The following is a 22,000-nucleotide window of genomic DNA, read 5'->3' on the forward strand; positions in this document are numbered from 1 at the left end:
TGTGTGTGGTGTGCAAGCATTTGTGTATACACACACAAGTGTTTTAAAGCAGAGTAAATACAAGTCCACAGGAAAAGCCAGGGGAACCCCTGGCTGGTGGCCATTTACAGCCCATTTGACATCAACTGTGGAAAAGCCACCATTGCTTCTAGAAATGACACAGCTGACATAAAACAAGGACAGTCCTACAAGGCCAGGTGCTGTCTGTGTGCTGCTTGAGAACTCACCAGACTTGGCACTCGTTCTACAAACTTCCGAGAACCAAGCCAGAGTCTAAAAGACCCCTGAACTTGTAGGGTCCAGGTCCATGACACCACCACTCCATTTCCTGCTGGGTATGGCCCCAACTTCACCACCACCAATGCTCAGGGAAGAATCTGCTCAGTCTGAAGACGCTGGGCTGTGTGTGGAGGTGGACGTCCAGAGTCAGATATAAAGGGGGAGGGTAAGGAACGGCCCCAGGAGAGGTAACAGGGAGGAAGAGACCAAAATCAACTATCTCTGGATCGACCCAGTCCTAAGTAACCCTGAGGATTGAGGGGTTGGGGCCGGAGACCCACTGAAAGCTCAAGGTCACACTGGTTTTGGGGGAAAAGAGAAACTGTGAAGGGGCTAGGAGCAAATTAGGAGAGTATGATGGGCCCAAATCAGATGAGCCCACTGATGGGCCAATTTCACACGGGCTTCTGGAGACCGCTGCCCAGAGCTACCACAGTGAGCTGAATTAATGGTGCTGTGTGACCAGAGGAGGATTCGGTGACAACCGACAAGAATGATCCGGTAAATCCCGCAATCACTGGTTTGCTGCGCTATAGACACAAACCGGCGTCCTGCTAGCCTATATTCCTATGCGGTCTGGATCTCATGATCAGACCGATCCTGTAGCTGTTTTCTGGAGTATAAGAAAAAACAAAGAACAGATTACTGGGGGCTCACTTTCAGCTCGGAAAAACCACAAACCACATCCAGGAAGCACAATGTGAACTAGATCAGAGGTCAGCAGAAATTCACTAATAAGGGGTAGACAGAAAATATTTTAAGCTTTGAATGCCACAGGGTCTCTGTCACAACTGCTCAGCTCTGGCACTGCAGTGTAAAAACTGCCATAGGTAATGCGAAACAACGGGCAGGACTGGTTTCCGATAAAGCATTATTTACAAAAGGAGGCAGGCAGGATCTGGCCTGGAGCCACGTTTGCCGACTCCTGACCCCTGAACTAGAGCCATAAACACTCATTTCTACATCCAACCAAAAAAACAAACCCATTGCCAATGAGTTGATTCCAACTCACAGTGACCCCAAAGGACAGAATAGAACTGCCCCATAGGATTTCCAAGGAGGGGCTGGTGGATTCAAACTGCTGACCTTTTGGTTAGCAGCCGTAGCTCTTAACCACTGCACCACCAGGGTTCCTTTCTACATCCAAGTATAGCTAAAAGATCCCATTTGCAGTGCTAACTCCACCTGAGGCCCACAGCACCACCTGGTAAGAATTCTAAAGCCACATCTGGACTCAGAGGAGAGGATGCTGGGTGGTTTCGTGGAACATTTGGGCGAATACATGTTATCTGACCGTAACAGGTACTCCTTTGATGTAATGTTCACAGTTCAGGTAAAACTGCAGAAAGCACAATTTACAAACACGTACCTCTCTAAATCAATCGGCCCTGTCAGGAAGCCCATTGTGCTTGAGGGCATTGATCATGCCAGATGGCTTCAGGGTGTGGAAATTGAAAAACATCCACGTGGTTGCCTGCTTCAGCTCCCTCATCCCACCTGGTCTCTCACCAGAACTAAGGAAAGGTTTCCTAAAATATTTTCCTAACTCAGAAGGCATAAGGCAACCTTTGATAACTCAGCTACCAACACTACCTGAATATTAAAAAGAAACCTGCAGGAGCCTTGGGCAGAAAGCACGTACCTGGGCTGGACTCGTCAGGAGGGGGGCTGCCATCTGCACAGAAATGGAGGGCAACACGGAGGGTTAAGGAGCAGGAACGTGGTTCAAACACGAACAACTCGACACTCAGAGCAGGCACACAGGCAGTTGGCAGTCACGCAGCCACAGTGAGGAGGCCCGGGTGCCTGTCTGCCTCTTCACCGAGACTTACGCCACGGCACGCGGCTGCTGCAACACAGCTGAGCCCTCTTGGTGGTACAATGCCTGATTCAAGAGTATCAACATTCATGCTGCTAATACTGCAACATCAAAAACTCTCCAAGACGAGTGCGCTAACACAGTAGGACGTGATAAACGCCTCAGAAAAAACGTGCATGTAAATGACAGTGTACGTGACCGAGCCCCGTGTTGGCTCACGACATCTAGAAGCAAACTTGTAACGAGAGAGGCTGACCAGTATACTGAGAGTCCACAATCCAGAGCCCACCATCCTGACTCACTAAGGCCTTGGTGAAAGCTGGGCTACAGATTCACTGCTGAGATTCAAAGATTTCAGATCTGGCAATGAAACCAAAATACATATGCGAAATAAATCTACCCCAGTAGTCAACGTTTAAAGCCAGTACAAAACTTCTGTGATTTACGGGAAGTCTGGGATTAGAATGTCCCTCCGGCTCCCTCAGGAAGTATCAGTTTTAATTTAATCTCACTTATACAGAGTCGCTGACTGGAAAACGATCATTTCAATTTCACATTTCCCTTCAAAACTAAGTTAACTGGGTGTTACTTGAAAGAAAGTAAATTTGAAAAGGAAACACTTGGATGGAGTAAGAGTTTATGTTTCAATTTTTCTGTGATAATGTCTTTAGTATATTGAAATGAGATCATTTCAGATACCCCAAGAACAGCTAAAATCAGCTTCACAGAGACTTCTTCTGAGAAAGGAGAACCCAGGCCTCAGAAGGCCTTTGGGGGTTCTTCTGAAATGCGCAGGTACTTCCTGCTACAGCCTCTGCCAGCTGACTGCCTCCTCCTGGGGCAGAAGGGTGCTCTGTGGCCCCCGGGGTACAGGTCAGGGGGAGGGCATTACAGCCTCTGCTGGCTGACTGCCTCCTTCTGGAGCAGAAGGGTGCTCTATGGCCCCCAGGTACAGGTGCAGGGGAAGGCATTACAGCCTCTGCTGGCTGACTGCCTCCTCCTGGGGCAGAAGGGTGCTCTGTGGCCCCCAGGTACAGGTGCAGGGGAAGACATTACAGCCTCTGCTGGCTGACTGCCTCCTCCTGGGGCAGAAGGGTGCTCTGTGGCCCCCAGGTACAGGTGCAGGGGAAGACATTACAGCCTCTGCTGGCTGACTGCCTCCTCCTGGGGCAGAAGGGTGCTCTGTGGTCCCCAGGTACAGGTGAGGGGAGGGCATTACAGCCTGAATTACCAAGAAGGGGTAGCCCCTGACAATAGCGGCACTAGTCAAAAAAATAAAAAACACACAATGGTAAGGAAGTCTTATACACCGCTGGTGGGGATGTAAAATGGTACAACTGCTATGGGAGATGGTGTGGTGTTTCCTTAAAAATCTAGAAATAGAGATACCCTATGGCCCAGCAATCCCACTCCTAGGTATATACAACAGGGAAATAAGAGCCGTAGCACGAATAGACATATGCACTCCCATGTTCACTGTAGTGCTTCTCACAACAGCAAAAGAATGGAAACAAGCTAAATGGCCATCAATGGATGGATGGACAAACTGGTATATACATACAATGGAATTCTATGAAGCGATAAAGAACAATAACGAATCCATGAAACATCTCATAACACGGTTGAACATGGAGATTATTATGCTGAATGAAATAAGTCAACCACAAAAAAACAAATATTGTATGAGACCACTACTATAAAAAAAATCAAGAAAAAGTTGTCTCTCTCTCACACACACACATACATTCTTTGAGGGGTATGGGGAGGGAGAGGGAGGGAAAACCACCAATTAGAAAGAAGACGCATGTCAGTGCTGGTAAAGGGAAAGACAATACACAATAGGAGGGAAGTCAGCACGACAGGACCAAGGCAAAGGAAGGCACTGAGAGGCACACACCAATAAAGGGGTATGTCACAGTAATCGCCATAACACAGACAACCTTACAACAACAGTGTTAACAAATAAGAATCAACAGATGGCTATACAGGCAGAGAGGTATGCTGAAGAGGAGTGGGAGGGTGCAAGGGAGCACACCTACCTGCACACATAGGTTGGGTTGTGGATACTACCACATACGCATTTGTAGATGTTGCACATATATAATACAGACAATGTAACACACAACAGAGACAGTCATGGAAACTTCCTAGACGGAAGCAAATGAAGTTACCAGGCTTGAAGGGTGAGGACCATAGAGCCAGGGACATCTATGTCAACTGGCATAACATAGTTCATAAAGACAACGCTCTACATCCTACTTTAGTGAGTCATGTCTGGAGTCTTAAAAGCTTACAAGTGGCCATCTGAGATATAACCATTGGTCTCATCCTGGCTGATACAAAGGTAAATGGATAAAACCAAAGACTCAAGGGAGCAATTAGTCTAAGGGACTAATGGACACCATGAATCACAGCCTACATGACCCAGAGAACAGAAGAACTAGATGGTGCCTGGCTACCACTACTGACTGCTCTGACTGTGATCACAATAGAGGGTCCCAGGCAGAGCGGGAGAAAAATGTAGAACAAAAGCCAAATCCATAGAAAAGACCAAACTTACTGGTCTGATAGAAACTGGAGGAACTCCCGAGACTATGGCCCTAAGACACCCTTTTAACATGGAACTGAAGCCATTCCAGAGGCCACCTTTCAGCCAAACAACAGGCAGGCCTACAAAATAAACAATAACACCCGAGAGAGACGAGCTCCTTAGAACAGTTATATGAGACCAAAAGGGCAAAATCTGTCTAAAAACAAAGACAAGAAGGCAGGAAGGGGTAGGAAAGGTGGACAAAAAGTAACAGGGAACCCAGGGTGGAAATGGGGAGAGTACTGACACACTGGGGGGACTGCGAAATCTGTCTTGGAACATTCTGTGTACAAATTGTTGAATGGGAACTCTTTTGCTCTCTAAACCTTCACCTAAAGCACAATATATTAAATAAAAAAAAAAAAAAAAGAAGGGGGTGGCGAGTGGTCCCTTTCTCTTTAATCATCCCTGGAAATGACTTCTTGAACTGGCAAAAGGGGTAGATAATAAAGAAAATTTCAAAGCCTCTGTAAGTTGAAGACATCAACCCCTTTGTTTTAACCCAAATATCTCAAGACCATCTACACCTAACAGAAACCGGTAGAGTGACACAGGGCAATTGATTCTTAAATTTCTGTCTGGCTAATCAGAATCACTTGGGCCTTGAAAAAATTACAGATTTGCGCATATCCCCCCTTAACCCCTCCTCCAGATTCTGTCTTTGGACGAGGAAGAACGTCTAGGAGCCTGTTTTTACGAGCTTCTGTGGTGATCCCAAACAGCTGGGTTGGGACTATTCCTGTGAAGGCATCAGGGATTAAACCCTGGCTGCTAATCTTTTAATCAAAGGAGAGAGAAGAGGTCTTCTCTGGGACGCCCAGGCCAGTAGCTTGCAATTTCTTAGGTCATGAAGTTCCTTGAGATTTGATGACCATTACGGACTTTCTCTCCAAGCACATACAAATGTTAGCATATGATCTCAAGGGTACACGAAACTGGGATGCAGCTATAGACTCCAGGTTAAGGAAACCTGGTCCAGTGTTCGAATGACTCTTTGGGTATGAGAAGATGGGAACATCCACGAAGAAAGCAATGGAAGCTACCCAATCCTGACAGCACAATGGCAGTATGCCATGGCAGGAGGGAGCGCAGGCATGCTGTGGACCACTTACAGGGAAAACAGGAGAAGCAAAGGGCAGCTTAAGGGACCTCTGTGGTACCAGCTGGCAGGGACTCGCCAGTTGGTCCCCACAGAGCCCTGGCCCTGTGTGATCCCACCTGCAGTTAAATCCCTGATCAGTTCTGTAGAAGGGCGAGCTGAGAAGGGGCAGCTCCTTGGTGAAAGATGAAAACCAAGGTCCCAGGATGGCACAGAGAGCGGGAATGGAAAGTCATAACACCTTGTCTTCCCAAGAGGGAGAGTTGCTTGTATAAAATATCTATGTTGGTGCGAACACAACCTACACATTAAGCCAAAACAACTGCTGCAGTAGCTTGGAATAGCATAAAAAGTCAAAACAAGTACAAGGTCTGGAACTTGAGGTCAAGGAACTGACCAAAATGAGTTCACAAGCCTGGTTCTTTCTGATCCTGATCTCACTGAAGTCTGACAGCTTCTCAGCTAAGCTAAAGATTTTTAAATGAAGGACCTTCTGGAGTTAATTTAGCGGCATATGGTTTCATGTAACTCTTTGAGTACTGATCAGCAGAGCTAGATTCTCTCATACGTCTGCTTCATATTCCCATGATCACAACAGAGCTTTTGTGGCAACACAATTACACGTCAAGCCCTAAACAGCATAGATATTCATGTAAATAGCTTTACACCTGCATTTGAGTGTTTCTGCGTTTATACAATACAGGATGTGCCTTCAAAAATGACATTTAAGTTATGGATATACAGCATATCCGATTAAACAAATTAACTCTTGCATTTAAAAAAAATCCACCAAGTTACTCATTTTGTAACTTCAGAGAAATTTTGACATTACAAATAAGACAATACTAAAGAGAAATGAGTAATGAATCTTGACAAAAGTTAAAAACAAACACAACTGACATAAAGAAACTCATCATAAGTAGAGACAAAGGAGTTCCATGAACAATCACGTGTCTGGGGAAGCTGAGCTTAACCCCCTGTGGACGGAAGAGCAGAGAACATGAGTATTGTTGAAACAGAGGCTCGAATGAAATACTGCCCTGAAAACAGACTGCAGGCAGACCAGAAAGGCAAAGGGCACACCTTATAAACGGAAGAAGGATTTATCAAGAGGCTCTTATGATAAAGGAGCAGGACCCCACCTTAAATGAAACTCAACCAGTTCAGAATTTTACAACTCTCAGTATATGAAGCCTATCCCCGGAACATCTGGGTCTTACTTAACCCGTTGCCACCGAGTCGATTCCAACTCACAGCGACCCTATAGGACAGAGTAAAAGTGCTCCGCAGGGTTCCCAAGGAGCAGCTGGTGGATTTGAACTGCCGACCTTCTGGCTGGCAGCCACCAGGGCTCCGGGCCTTACTTGCTATGACTTATAACTTCCAAAAGTGTGCAAAGAGGCAGCAGAAGCGAGGTTTGTCAGATCTTAGCTTTCTGGCCCATAATCCTCTCCAGGTCTTTGAGGAAAAGGCGGGAGGTCCCTGAAATCCAGGGACCAAGGATCTGCGTGTTCTGAAAGGATACACTGCCTAGCTTCAAGGCTGGTGACCACGGGCCAGGGTGATGACGTGCATCTCTGAAGACAGAAGCCTGTTTCTGATGTGTGGGCAGGCCCATGACAGGGCTCTCTGGGAGAGTGGTGCTGAACAGAGGGACCTAACTCAGCCCCTGTGAAGCATAGAAGTGTGGTTCTACCCCTGAGTTATCAACAAGTCCCAATGCTACACGACTCTCCTACACGGAAGCACACCCAGCTAAACAACAACCAGCCTTTCAACAAGTCTGGTGGCCCTGGTGACACCTCTCCAGCTGTGTCCCTGCGCGCTCATCCTTTCCTGAGTCTACCAATTCCCAGTGCAGTAAACGGTCCCAGTAGACAGTCATCTGCACCCAGGCCTCTTTCAGGGTCTCGGACTGGTTTAAAAACCTGATGAGCCCAGGAGCTCCGCCCTCACTGCCGTGGACACAGGAGCACCCTGATCAGCTCATGCCTGGGCTCCAGCCACACGGGAAGACAGTTGGAGCCTGTGCCCTCTCTGCCTGCCGCTGGACACACTGCGGCCCCTGCTCTGCCTGGCAGCCCTCCAGGCAGTCTGCATTCGGGGAGGGGTTCATTGAGGTAGACACACAGGTGGACAAAGTGGCATGGCGTGAGGTGGCGGCGGCGGCTGGGAAGCATGGATGCATACGCACGTGTGGTCAGGTGAGGGTGGCATGCAGCAGACGGCGTGGCGGAGGGGCATGGTGAGGAGGGGGCATCGCAGAAGGAGTCCTCCGGTCGGATCCAGTAGGCGCGGCTACGCCAGTTACCTTTCTTGCTGGGGCAGCCGCCAGCGCAGGGGAAGACGTCCTCGTGGCCCTCGCCCTGCAGACGCTCCTTCTGCAGCAGCTTGTCCACCCGCTGAATGATGCACTCCAGGCTCTTGTCGACATTCAGCCACACTTTCTCCTTCCAACCAAAAGGCCCCGTTTGGGTCAGCTCTCCAATGCAAAAAACAAAACAGAACACAGACCAGCCCTCTCCACCCTGCCTTGGCCATGGCCAAGATTACACCACCGTAAGATTCAAAAACACTGAGGTGATCCATAATTCCCCATTACGGTTGCAGCTGCTTTTCAAAAGATGAATCAATCTCCTTTGGTCATTGTTTTTAAAGTCTGGAAGATGTTTGTAGTAACTGTCACAGAGGCTGCCTTCTGGTACAGGCAGACAGGGCCACAGAGCCCAGGGAGCCAGTCTCGTCCCCAACTCCCTCCACTGCAGACCTACAGCCATCACACACTCAGAGGAGGAGGTCCCGTTCTGATGGAGGGGAACAGAAACCACTGATATCGAGGATGGGGAGGAGGAGCAGGGAGTGGTTTGTGGGAACCCACACAGACTACAGGACGCCAGAGCTGGAGGGCCCCTGGGCTGCGGGTTAGTTATTTAGTGCTTCGTGGCCCAACGCTGCTGAACTATAGTCGCGACAACGACAAAAGTAAGTTGTATGATATGTCAGTCCCCCAAGAGACACATTCTGCTCTCAGTGCCAACTCTGAGGAGGCAGTAATAGGATGCATTTCAGCAGCAGCATCTCCCAAATCCTCCCGCCCGCCTCCCCGCCCCTGCACCTAAGCCCACACATCTCTGGACACATGTCCCAGAACAGTTCCCTGGGAAGGCTAACTGCAGGCAGAGCGCTGAGGGAGTGGGAGAGGCTCGGGTGATTCAACCAGCCAGGGGCTGGAGAGGGCTCAGACGACAGGGAGATGAGGGAGGACCTCCAACAAGGAAGGGCTCTCGGGAAAAGATTCACCTCCTTCACAGCCATGTCTGAGGCTTACCCAGCCCACAGCACAGTCCTTCTCCTCAGCTGGACACAAGACTTGAAATTCCAGTCTCCCTCCCTAAACACGGTTGCTCAAGGGCCATGTGATATGGAAATCTGAACTCTGTTCACAAATCCTTCAGGCACCTCCCATGGGCAAAGACTGGCAATAGGCTTCTAACGTTCAACTTGAGTCCTTGGTGGGAGGCGGTCCCCGCAGCAGACTCACCCACTCCTCCTCATGCCAGTCCACCTGCAGAGAAGATCGGCTGTTTCTCCCCGTCCACCTGGCCATGAGGGTGTCCTGGTCATTTCTGAGCATCACCTGCTCCTCCTCGGTCGAGGTGGGGGAGGCCTTGGAGGCAATGTAGTCGGGTCGTGCGGCATTCAGACCATGGATCGAGTTGGCCAGAAGCTTGCAGTCGCAGACTGTGACCAGCTGCCGGGTCTGCAGGCACACATAAACCAGAGCCACTGAGCCATTGGGCATGGGGTAGACAGGCCTGTCCTCTCATACAGAAGGAGATCTGGCCTGAGGTCCAGTATGCCTCCCTTCTGCTGTTCACAGTGACACAACCCAGAATGTCTGAACTTAAAGGCACACTGCAGCATGGTGGGCTTGGACTGATTCTTAGCAAGAATTCTCCACCAACTGTATTCGTCCGGAACTGCAGAGGCAAACGAGGGTCAGAAATTGGAGGAGGAACTGGAATGCATGTCTACCCACCTCCGTGAACAACTGCCTCCGTTGCCATGAGATGGGAAGAACTGGATGGTGCCTGGCTACCATTACTAAATGTTTTGATCAAAGATTCTATAGAAGAGTCCTGATCAAAAGGGGGAAACGTGAAAAAGAATTTCAAATGCTCACAGCGTCCAGAATTTCTAGACCCACTGAAGCTGGATGAACCCCTGAAATTACTGCTCTGAGATATAATCTTCAAAGCTTAAACACTGAACAGAAATTATCCCTTGAAGTCATCTTTAAACCAAACAATAAGTTAGCTGAACTAGTAAAGAATGTCTGCCTTGAGCATTGTGCTCTTTTAAAGAATTATCTATATGGGATCAAACTGACAACCGCAACTTGAAAGATCAGATGAGAAGCTTAGGGGGCAGTGAGTTGACCTCAATGGAGGTGGAATAATCTGGAAAAGGATAGTGAGAATGGATGCACAACTTGAAAACTATGATTAACGTCACTGAGTTGTACACATAAAAACTGCTGTTTGTTTTGCTGGGTATATCTTCACCAAAAATAAATAAATAAAAAATATAATTCCCCACCAAGAAGACTGAAGACCACAAGAAAGATGTGGGAAGGTCATGACATCTTTTCTGGCATTCATTCTTTGACCCCTACCTGCCCTGACCTGCCATTCCCAGGGATGGGCCTGAAAAGAGCAACAGTGATCTCCGCCTTTGCCAACTTTCTGATGGCCCTCCAACTTCCAATCTTATCTTTTTGTACCTCAGCATCTAATGCCTGAAGCCCTAGACTCTGGGCAAATGGATCCTTGGCATACCACTTCTGTTTCAGGGGAATTCGGTATGAATCAGGGGTTCTATGAAGTCTAATTTCACTTCTGACAACACCGTCTTTTTCTTGTGTATCTAACCCCCGGCTCTCAATCCTTCTGCTGTGAACACACGTGAGGATATAACACATTGCGATCGGGAAGAGCTCACTCGGATGTCAGTGTGGAGGTGTGATCAGAGTTACGGTGTGTAGGGGTGTGTGTGTGAGTGTGGGAGTGTGAACACGTGTGTGTTAAGACCAAGTAATTCGAAACAGTGTCATCAAAACGGTCTGATGTTTCCACTCCCCAACTGTGGACTAATATTTACATATTTTTAATCAGGTTCAAATCATGGTTAACTAGAAGCTATTTTTTATTATTATTTTTATTACTGAATTAGCATTAAACTAGAAGGTGAGGTACTGCAGTCAATCTGCTAAAGAGACTGCAAAGACAGAAAGGAATCTTAACCGTTACATAGGGGCTGTTCTGTGCCATCGAGTGGATTCCGACTCAACTGCCCCATACAGTTTCCTAGGCTCTAATCTTTACAGCAGCAGATTGCCAGATCTTTTCTCCTGTGGAACAGCTGGTGGGTTCCAACCACTGACCTTTCGGTTAGCAGCTAAGCGCTTCACCACTGCGCCACCAGAGTGCCTTGAAGCTAGTTTATTGATTATATATAATCCAATAAAATTATCTTGTTCTTATCTTATGTTTGCATAATAGTTTTGTTTGCTTGTTTTTCAAATTCCAAGTACAATAAAAATGCCTCAAAAAATCTGCTGAATAGAGTAGGTGATTACTAAGAACAGCATGGAGCAGTCTCAAAAAAATGACCCCTGTGGACTTGCAGGCAGTGGCTGAAAGTCATGAATCCTGGGCTGTCCTTGGCCTGTCCCCATCCAGCTCTGTGACCATGGGCAAATCACCAACCCTCCCTGGGCCTTTGGGAGAACCAGATCTGAAGTTAGATCTTTCAAGCTTGTCTCAATGTCAGTCCACTGTGTGGATAGCTCTAAGCACGCCTGGGTTGCCCTGGGGCATCCGGTGGCTTCCAGGAGCCCAAGGGAACCCCCCACCCATACCGCGTAGCAGGGTGGCCCTCCTACCTTATCTGCCAAGATGGCCAGCGTCCTTTCTAGGCCAGTGGCGGACCTGTCCTTGGCAGCCCTGGAGAGCCGCTCTGCATAGTAACTAACTTGGGTTTTCAGGGTGTTGATCTGGGCGATAATCTCCTTTGCTCTGACGATGTCCTGTGGTATGTAGATTATGGACTGGCAGCTGGATGACGTACTAGAAGGAGTAAGAACAGATTCTAAGGGGTTCTCTTGAATCAATGACTCAGCAGCATCCTCCCACGCATCTCCCCCATAGCTAATGCTAAAATAAAGCATTCTGCTCCTCCGAGGTGTTTTCCTAGGAAAGTCTAATTGTTGATGGGTAAATCTTAGGGGATCCTTTTGTCTACAAAATCGTTTGAAATACTGAAATACATATATTACACCTTTTATCTAGATGCATATGGATCTGTATTTGCGCCACGTGTACATACGTGTATAGATATTGAACGATCATACCCAGTAAATTACCCAGATGCCTCAAATCTTTCACCTCAGAACCTCATCTGTCAACTTGTAAAGAGTTCTTAAAAGGAGACGTGGGGTCTGCTTATTCTAAAAAAAAAAAAAAAATTTTTTTTTTTTTTTTTTTTTTAGAAGGGGCCAATTTATCACAGTGAAGGGAGAGGCTCTGCAGCGGGTACTGGGTTTCGTCACAAGATACTTCTGTTTTTTCATTTGGCCAATCAGGTCTTCACTTTCTGTGAACACACCCATAGTTCTCCTCTTCCACAAGTCTGACCCCACCACGTCTCCAGAAAACTGGGCTTCCCGGAACTCCTCTCCGGCTCCAGGACTTCTCTATCCTGGAAAGTCATGTCCCATCAGATGACGAGGAGGCGGAGAAAAGTGCCAAATCAAATGAGAGGCTCCAACACTTCGGTGGCTTTGAAAACCTGTCCTTCCTCCTTCCTCGCCCATTCACCACCCAGCGGCATGTGTGTCTAGGGGCCTGATGCTAAAGCTGCAGCCCAACCGCAAATAGGGGGCTCCGGAGAACCAAATCCACGTCCTCCAGCTGCGTGGGGCCTGGCGGGCACGTTTAGCCCTACTAGACGGAGACAATAAATTGTATGTTTCTTAGCATAAGATCCCAAATCAAGCCAATATTATAAATTTATTGTTAGGACCATCTGAGGGAGCCAAGGAAAACAGGAAGGAGACATATAAGCCAACAACATGGCGGTTTCCTCCCAAGAGTCTGAAGTTGTGATCTGAGTACAAGGAATGAAGGGCTCTGACTGGTCCCCTCAAAAAGCTGCCCTTTGAAATTGGGGAAAAGGGAGAGGGTTAAGGACAGAAGGTGCCTTTCACCACACTCTCCGTCACTTCTGCTGGAGCTGAGGGTCACAAGAGTCAGGACTGAGTACCTTCCCCATCGGCCCCTTTCTCAAGTGACCCAGAGGAGGGTTACCCAGGAAACTGCCCCCACCCCTCCCCTTGTTTGACTACAGGACAGACATGCACATACCAAAAACCCAAACACCCCCGAAAGAAAAAAACACCACAAGTCCACACCGCCACAAGAAAAAACAATGGATCTGCCTGAAGCCCATGCAGCCGACCGCGGCCCAGCCTGCGCAGTGCGAGGAGCCATTTCACAGTGAGATGCGCACACACTGTCCAACCTGCAGTCGCCCTTCCAAATGAACCGCCACCGTGGAAGACAGTTTAGTTAAAAAAATACAATCTGAAAACAGGATTTTAAAAAGTCTACTCTTCCCAGATATTCAGAGCACATCTATAATATGTGCTGTATGTAGACATACATACGTGTATACAGATGAGGAGGAGCCCCAGTGGTGCAGGGGTTAAGCGCTCAGCTGCTAACCAAAGTTCAGAGGTTCAAACCCACCAGCTGCTCCTCAGGAAAAAGATGTGGCAGTCTGCTTTCTTAAAGATACAGCCTTGGAAACCCTATGGGGTGGTTCTACTCTGTCCTATAGGGTCGCTTAAGTCAGAATCAACTCCACTGCAGCGGGTTTGGTTTTTTCCTTTTTTTGGTATATAGGTGGTTATGTATAGGTAAATACTTCAACTTATACATAAATACATACCCTCCCCAAAACATGAGAGAGCCCTGGTAGCTCAGTGGTTAAGAGCTCAGCTGCTAACCAAAGGTCAGCAGTTTAAATCCACCAGCTGCTCCCTAGAAATCCCGTGGGTCAGTTCTGCTCTGTCCTATAGGGTTGCTATGAGTCGGAATCTCCTCAACGGCACCAGGTCTGATTTCGGTCTGTTGACTCATCCTGTATTCTGGGAGGTCATGCTCTAATAATGGTCATCTGGGACTTACAGTCTGTGAAGCACACAAGAGGGGTGAGAAAGTAAATTCCAGAGACTGGGGCTCAGGGATGACTAAGAACATGAAAGCGAGTGTGCCCAACTACCTAGTTCTGAAAACAGGGCGGCCCCAAGAAGGAGGTGGAAGGAACAATGGGTGCAGACATCTTGCCGCTTCACAACACGTGCGCTCCCCTAACCCACTCCAAACCCACCGCTGTCGGGTCATTTCTGACTCACAGCAACGCCGCAGGACAGAACAGCCTGCCCCGTAGGGTTTGCAAGGCTGTAAATCATATTGAAGCAGACTGCCACATCTTGCTCCTGTACTCCCAGGAAGTCTTAACTCCAGGGAAGAGAGACTCTGGGATCCACTAGCTGTCCTGTCTCCCCAGCTCCTCCTCAGATGACCCCGAGGCAGCCCCAGGAGGCAGAGTCCTCAGTGTGGTCTGTGGACCTCGAGTTAGGGCCCCCAGCCCAGATCCTCTGCCTCAGACCTATGGAAAACTGGGATTCCGGGAGCCTTAGGGTGGAGTCCATTGGCCACAGCCAGGAGAGGCTGGGGGCTGATGGCCAACAGTAACTCAGGACATGAGACAAAAGCAGGATTCATCTGCAGTGTCCGAGCGTGAGGGGAGCTGGGTTCCACACAGGGCAGACAAGTTAGGAGACCTGGGGACCATCTGACTGGGCTTCAGTCCCTTACATTCTCCAGGTGGGAACGACTAACTCCTCTGCTTAACACCCTCCTCCCTTACCTTCACCGTCCACTGTCTCAGGTGTACCTTGTGTGTATGGGGGAGGGGTGGAGGGTAACTAGGCCAGGTTGGGCTTTGGAAGGTCTAGATGTCCTGGTTAAGAGGGAACCTGAGGAAGGTTAGTTTCCAGGAAGTTTCCAGGTGAGGTTCAGCCAACATCTGGGCTGGCATTTACCAAAGGCCTTCAAGCTGGTTTAAAAATCTGCATAAATCCTAAGTATCATGAAATGTAAGCTGGCTTCATTCACATAAGAGGTAACAGTGATGTGAAAAATGAACATCCCCAAGATTCTTTTAAGGAAGGTGGAAAGGAATTAATCCCCAGCTGTACCAATGGGCTGCCTGGAACACCCAGCGCCTGGGGGGACTTTCCCAGGCCTGGACTCTCCCTTGTTCTGGGAGAAATAGAAGGTGGCCATTCTCCTCTCAGATTGAGTTTCGTGACACACTGCTGCCAGACTTGACAGGTAAAACAGTAGACTGGAGGCTGCTATTCATTATCAAAGAACGCTGCAGTTGGAAGGGTGATCTCTGTCTACAAGGCAGGCAGTGAGGGGGAGCCCTGCCCAGGGAGAGCACAGCACAGGCTTTCTCTGCACAAGAGCAAGGACCCAACAGACACTCTCTCCACAGACAGAGAACTCACCAACACTCCTCAAAACTGCTACAGAAAAGAACCAAAACGAAGTATTAGCAATTTGTTAGCAAATACCAAATGCAAAAAAAAAAAATTGAAAAAGCCAAGTGCTTTTCGTCAAGATACTGAAGATTTTTTTTGAGTTCCCGACTATAGGGTTGATTAAAGCTAGAAATGGCCAAATGTGTTCATTCACGTCAGCCTGGCGCTGCCTTGTGCTTAAGCCCCAGGGAGATGCTCCACTGCTGGGCAAGTTGCATAGGCATTTAAAGCTTAAATAACGAAAACCACATCCACACGTGATTTTACAATACTCTTAGGAAATTAAATTCAAGAATTTATGTATTTGAAAAGTACTAACAGGGCATTTTGGGAAATAATAAGTTCTGAAGTTGTTTCTTAACATGCAGTGTAACCAAGTATCAACCAACACTCCCAACCTTCCTGGGATGGGACACCGGGTGGCCCCACCTCCTGATGGGCCACAAAGAAATAACAAGCTTTCTCCTTGGGGCCTCCGGGAGCAGGACCCACACAGTGTCTTCAGATCACACTCACGCTTTCCACACAGCAACACGCAATGGCGCAGCAGACACACATGTTCTGGCCAGCTGTGCAGAGCTGTGGTGGGACAAGTTTCCTCCTCTTTGTATTCTCCCAGGAGCCCTGGAATCAGTGACTCCTGAGGCACACCTGGTTATCTGGCTTGTCTGCTTAGGGAAGTGCCCTTGGGGCCAATCATGAGGCTGAATCGGGGCCAAGCAGGCTCTCTGGGTGTCTCCCAGGATGTCTGTCTTTAGCGTTGCATTTGTATCTAAATGCTGCCAGCCCTAGAGGCTGGCCTTCCTCCTCCTATCCCTGGATTGTCCTAGCTTCTCCTCCCATCTCCCAACTGGCCTGGGGCAGGCTCTCTGCAGTACACTGTCTTCCACCCACCTGCTCCCCACCTGCCTTGCCCCATGGCCAGCGATGGTCCTAGCTGCACTTTTGACCCCCTCACCCCCCCAACCAGCCACTGCGCCTAACCTTTCACCCTCCACCTGGACCCTGCCATGGTCCATTTTATCAAGTCATGCCCTGAGTGCCGGCCACGGCAGCACAGTCAGGCCTGGCCCGCTGGCTCCAAGCTCCCCATCTCTCCCGCTGCTGGCTTCTCTTGACATCCCCTGGGCCTTGGCTTCACCATCCTCAGACCACTCCATCTCAATGGATAAGGCCGACTCTTCCAACTACACCTTCTGCAGAGGCTGTTCCATCAATACCTTCAGTTTGCTCTTCCTTGCCCCCCAAATCTCTCTGTATCCCGTCTTCTTCTCTTGTCTTGTCTAGGACTGCCTGATCCTGCTTTATTTGATCTTCTCCTGAACCCTGCTCCATCAAGGTTCTCTTCTCTTCCACCTCACCTGATCTTTCCCATCAGCCTAAACATATGCTCAAGTCGTAATTATTCTTCCCAGACCTGAGACCTTCATGCTGCTTACTCCAGTTCACGGTTCAACCATCTCACAGTACCATCTACACTCATCACCTCCACTTCTGACTCTGAACCCCTGATGCATTCCAGTCCTGACAGGTAACATTGTCCAGTGCAGCAGCTGTCTCCGAGCCAGATCCATGCTCTGCCCAGGCTCCCACAGCACCTTCGGCATGCCTATTTCACGGCACTATCACTCTAAACCGTGCTTGTTGACTCATCTGCTTCAGAGGCAAGGCCCTGAACTCCTCAGGGACCACATATGTCAGCTCTGGTCACTAGCACACAGCCCGGCACGGAGCAGGCTGGCAGGGAAGCTGTGTCTCCCCATCAGCTCCTTACCTGCAGGCACCATACACTTGGCTGCACCTCGCCACACACCACTGCCTGTGCCATTTCCTTGTTTTGAAATGCCCTTCCCTGCCCTGCCTACCTGGCAACTTTCTACTTAAGATGTTAGCTCAGTGCAGCCCACTGGGTCTGTCTGAAACTAGGAATGCTTATCACAGCTGTCCTTTTAGAAAGCAAACAACCTGTTCCAGGCTTTACATCTTGTGGTGTTCAACCGATTGATTGTGAGCTCTGAAGGACCGCCGAGCCAATGGAGAGGCCACACAGGATGGCCGCCTGGAACACTGTTTTAAAGGTGGATTAGCAGCTCCCATGAATACAATTTGCTACTCATTTTGGAAGGAAGGAACCACTAACCAGGTGCCTTCATCACTCACCTAGCTCAGTCTCTCTCTCTCACACGCACACAGACACACACACAAACACACACACACACAGCAGCACAGGCTCCACAAGGCAGCTCCTCCCACCACGCAAAAGCATACTGGAATGGCTGGCATGTTTTCGCGGCCATATTTTGATTTCTTGAACTTGGAAAGCATCAGACAGCGGTTCAAAGACAACAAGGCCCCTCCAGCTACTTACTGTTTCTTGGCCTCTTCAAATTTGTGCAGCTTTTTGCGGAGACCTCCTGATTTGAAACCCTGGCAGTGTGCCGCTGGGGCCCCGATGGTGACAATGTCGTAGTTCTGATCTGAATGACAGAAAGCTCCTCTCCGTTACTCGGGGCTCAAGCCTGTGGACATGCCAGCTACAGAGGCAGGCACACCAGTCTAGGATCCTGCCCCACCAGCCCTTTTCCAAGCAGCCTCTGGTTCCCTTAATCCCACAGCCTGGGCTGGCTGAGGGCCTGCTGGGGCCCAGCACCATCATCCCAGAGAGAGGCGCTTCTACATGTCTCAGGGTGGAGCCACACGGGACTGTAGGAAACCACACAACGTCCCTTCTGGAAACACGACTGACGGCCACCTTTCTGCCACAGAAACATAAGGGGAAGCAGGAAGGAGGAAGAAGAGACCAGAGGAAGGGGTTTGCGTTCCTTATGAAAGGTCTTTGTGACACATCTCCTCTCCGAGCTGCCTAGGAGAACACGCTGGGAAGGCTGGGGCGTGCATGGGGCACCCCAGGGACCGAGCACTGAGAAAGAAACAGAGTCAAATGTGGACTCAACAAGAGGGTCAGAAAAAGAGTTACCTGATCCTCCATCGTCTTGAACTCTCATCCTTTGTATGTGCAGGTTTGTGGGAACAAATTCTAACTTTTTATCTGCTTTCAAACTGCTCGCTTTGAACGAGGGACCTGAGAAATGGGAGATGAGAGAAGGTCATCAGCGTGCGTTCCACACACACAAGCAGCAACTAGAGAAATGGACATTTTGAGGATACGGCCGCACGGAGGCAGGCAGGCCCTGGGGCTGGTCTAGAGGATCCCAAGTTGTCCATGACTGCACTTCATTTCCAGGTGGTGGGTGGGTACAATGTTGAAGGAAGGGTGGCTCGCTGGCCAGGAGACCAGTTCTGGGTGGTTAGGTAGAGAAAAGAGCAGGGTGGAAGCAACATCAGAACACTAGGTACCGGTGTCCTGCCTTCCCGTGATTCAGCTTTCAACAGAGAGATGGGACATGTGGACGTGAACGTTGTACACACGATGTTAGCACCAGTATAAAAAACAAACAGGTCCATACTCAAAACCACCAGCTCCAACTCTAGACTGCCATCATCCAAGACCTACAAAACTGGTCAGCTAGCGCCACACACCTCAATTCCAAAACACAATGACAAGGCCTGCCTGTGACCCAAAGTCTACTGAGATGAACAATGCCACCCAGCACTGATTCTAGCCCCCGGGAGTACAAATTTAAATGTGCTCCCTAGTTTATGCCTGGTTAGTTACAGGAAGTTGAATGATGCTTTGTAACAAACAGTCACAATCTCATTTCTACAAGCAGAATCCATGACTAATTAAATGAAGAATGGCATGCCTAGAAAAGAAAAGGCTTAAAAATCAAACTGGCAATCAGAATAGAATAAGAAATGAACATTCTGTCTAGTGGAAAGAAAAAAAAAGCAAATTAATTTGTTGTTGTTATTAGGTGCCGTTAAGTTGGTTCTGACTCACAGCGACCTTATCTAAAACAGAAGGAAGGTAATTTTACCAGCCTACAAAATGCACATCAGCAGCTGTTTGTTTTGCATTTTGCCACAGGAGGTTTTACTCCAGAGCCTGATCCGTGGGGAGTGGTCCACAGACCAGCGGCACTGCACCACAGAAGTCCGTGAGACATGGCAGAATCTCAGACCCTGCCAAATCGGAACGTGCGTTCTCACAAGATTCTCGGGGGATCCAAAGCACGTTAACACCGAGAGGCTCTGCTCTTGAAAACTCAAGGCTGGGTGGGTGTCACACTTTCCTGGGGAACAGTTATCTGGCAAGGGGAGGTCCTTAAGCTTCTTCAGGAAGATGATAGCATTTTATCTGAAGCTCGTTCTTCAGATCCAAATCAAACCCAGGATGTCGCCATTCCTGTATTGGCTTCTCAGCCAAGTTCATGGATAGGTTCATGTGTTCCGTGTCAAGACCACATCATGGGCTTACAATTTTACTATGAAATCCCATGGGGGTGGGAGGTGGGGACGGAAGAATCTGAAGACAGAGAATAATTTCAACTGCTAAAGCATTAAATAAAGTAATGAAAAATATGCACCCCATTTGCAAAAAAAAAAGGAACAAGTTAAGAACGTTCTGAATCTAGCCTGAGAGTGCCCTGAAAATCAGCCGGCATCTTTCAAGGAGAAAAGTGAGTGTCTGTGCTTCACTTTCTCTTTTGAGTCTCAAGAAGGAGACCCAGACAATTTACACGTTCAATACAAGTACTACTGAATATTTCAAATGAGAAAGTCAGAAAGCTATTTTATTTCAAGGGAAACAGCCTGGTCATTTCACTGCTATCAGACCAAGGTGAATGAACGACGTAAGCCAATAGCCCAGGCCTTTGGCTCTATTCATTTTCCTTCTACAGTGGTTGCTTTGGTAGATAACAAGAAAAAAAAGGGTCAACACTAAGGGCCCTAATATACGGCATAAACAGCGTATAAACCATAATGAACAATACACAAACACCAGAAGATAAGCTGGATAAATGGGATCTCCTAAAAATTAAATACAAAAGACTTCACCAGACTGGGAAAAAAACTTTTGGCTATGACTCAATCAGAGAAACAATTTTCAATGCAATTATCACAGATTTGTTCTTTTAATTAAGATCTAAAAACCCATACTTGAAAGAAGTCACACCAACATGAGGAATCTATTTTTAACAATACATTCAAATGTATGTTGGCGAGGGCATTTCAGTGACCCTGGGTTGCAGATTTCTGGAAAATGGAGAGCAGAGAGCCCAGCTGACAGAGAGACACAGCGCCCACCTTTGTATTGATGGAGGTCAGTCAGGTTCTCCTGGTATGTGAGGATGATGGTCTGGTACTGAGTGACTATCTGGCGTCGAAGGCTCTCCCAGCAAGGGGACAGCTCCCCTAACTCCTCCAGTTCACAGACCCTAAAGGCAAAACATGCACACATCAGGCCATGGAGCTGGCTCGCTTCCCCGGAGGGGCACAGGAGTCCTAACCAGGACAAAATGTCCACGGAGGCATGACTGATATCAGGCCAGGCCAGCGGCTATACCACAAGCCAAAAGGACAGCCAGTGGGACAGAAGGACACACAGCTCTAGGAGGGATGGCTAAATGAGAAGTAGAGCTGAGCACACGGGGAAGTGTTTGGTGAAGGTTTTAACAGGTACCTAGTCAAATGCTCGGGGTAAACTAAAAACGAGAGGTGAGCAGAGGGAGGTGACGGGAATGCACACTGCCATGGTGCCCCGACGGCCTCCCCCGGTGTCCTGACAGCCTCCTGCATAGGCCACCATGCGGAGGACTGGACAGAGCCCATCTGAGTCTGGGCAGACTGTTGTGTGTGCTCCCCAGAGCACAGAAAGGGAGGCTCATCAGGAACTGCTCAGAGGCCCTCTCCTCCTCGCCTCCTGCTCCCCCTGGGGAGGCTGCTGTGGGGGTCTCAGGTTCTGATGACGTTTGAGGCCTTCTGTTCCACCTGCCACAGAAGAGAGATGCAGAATACAAAACCACTTATCTTCGGTCTAGAACTGGCTTCTCAGCCACTGGGTCAGGCCTTGCCTTATCTTGTGTGTGTGTGTGCTTGACAGGCATGCAGGAGAGGGAAGGAAGAAGGCAGGGAGGAGGAAGAAGAGGAGAAGAGAAAAAGGCCATTATTAACTCTAGAAAAAAATAAAAGCTGTGTAAGAACTGAAATGTGAACTCCTTAGCTCAGCAGTAAATAATAACTACATAACGATGAAAACAATATAAATTTCACACACAAAAAAATAAGGTGTAACTATCCAAGGAAAATGGGGAATGGCAAAGTGTGAAAACCCTCACCATCGGAACCAAACCCACTGCCACTGAGTTGATTCCAATTCACATGGGCCCTACGGGACAGAGCAGAACTGCCCCACAGGGTTTCCAAGGAGTGGCTGGTGGATTCGAACTGCCAACTCATGGTTAGCAGCTAAGCTCTTAACCACTGCGCCTCCAGGGCTCCCACCATAGGGCATCAGTAGCTATATCTCTGCAGTGCATTAATTTAGAGAGTGCCTTACACATACGGAAAACACAAAAATAGTAAAAGTGGCTGTTTCTGGGAAGTGGAGCAGAAAGCAGGTGCCATGAGACTTTTTTG

General features: G+C 48.6%; 1 protein-coding gene across 12 annotated transcripts in view; it reads right to left on the bottom strand.

Moving 5' to 3' along the window:
• The window catches only part of INPP4A (inositol polyphosphate-4-phosphatase type I A), a 156,226-nt gene that overhangs the window by 36,246 nt on the left and 97,980 nt on the right, over positions 1–22,000 (bottom strand). For 9 of the 12 annotated variants that reach the window (XM_049857277.1, XM_049857267.1, XM_049857271.1 and 6 more), the window contains 7 exons: positions 20,669–20,799; positions 18,438–18,542; positions 17,829–17,937; positions 11,732–11,915; positions 9,329–9,547; positions 7,982–8,237; positions 1,922–1,954 (listed from right to left, as the gene is read on the bottom strand). In XM_049857277.1, the coding sequence (XP_049713234.1) occupies positions 1,922–1,954; positions 7,982–8,237; positions 9,329–9,547; positions 11,732–11,915; positions 17,829–17,937; positions 18,438–18,542; positions 20,669–20,799 (1,037 nt within the window). The remainder of the gene's footprint in view (positions 1–1,921; positions 1,955–7,981; positions 8,238–9,328; positions 9,548–11,731; positions 11,916–17,828; positions 17,938–18,437; positions 18,543–20,668; positions 20,800–22,000) is intronic. The other 3 variants (XM_049857274.1, XM_049857275.1, XM_049857273.1) reach the window with 3 other exon arrangements.

The sequence above is a fragment of the Elephas maximus genome, chromosome 17 (assembly GCF_024166365.1).
Source record: "Elephas maximus indicus isolate mEleMax1 chromosome 17, mEleMax1 primary haplotype, whole genome shotgun sequence".
Taxonomy (NCBI): domain Eukaryota; kingdom Metazoa; phylum Chordata; class Mammalia; order Proboscidea; family Elephantidae; genus Elephas; species Elephas maximus.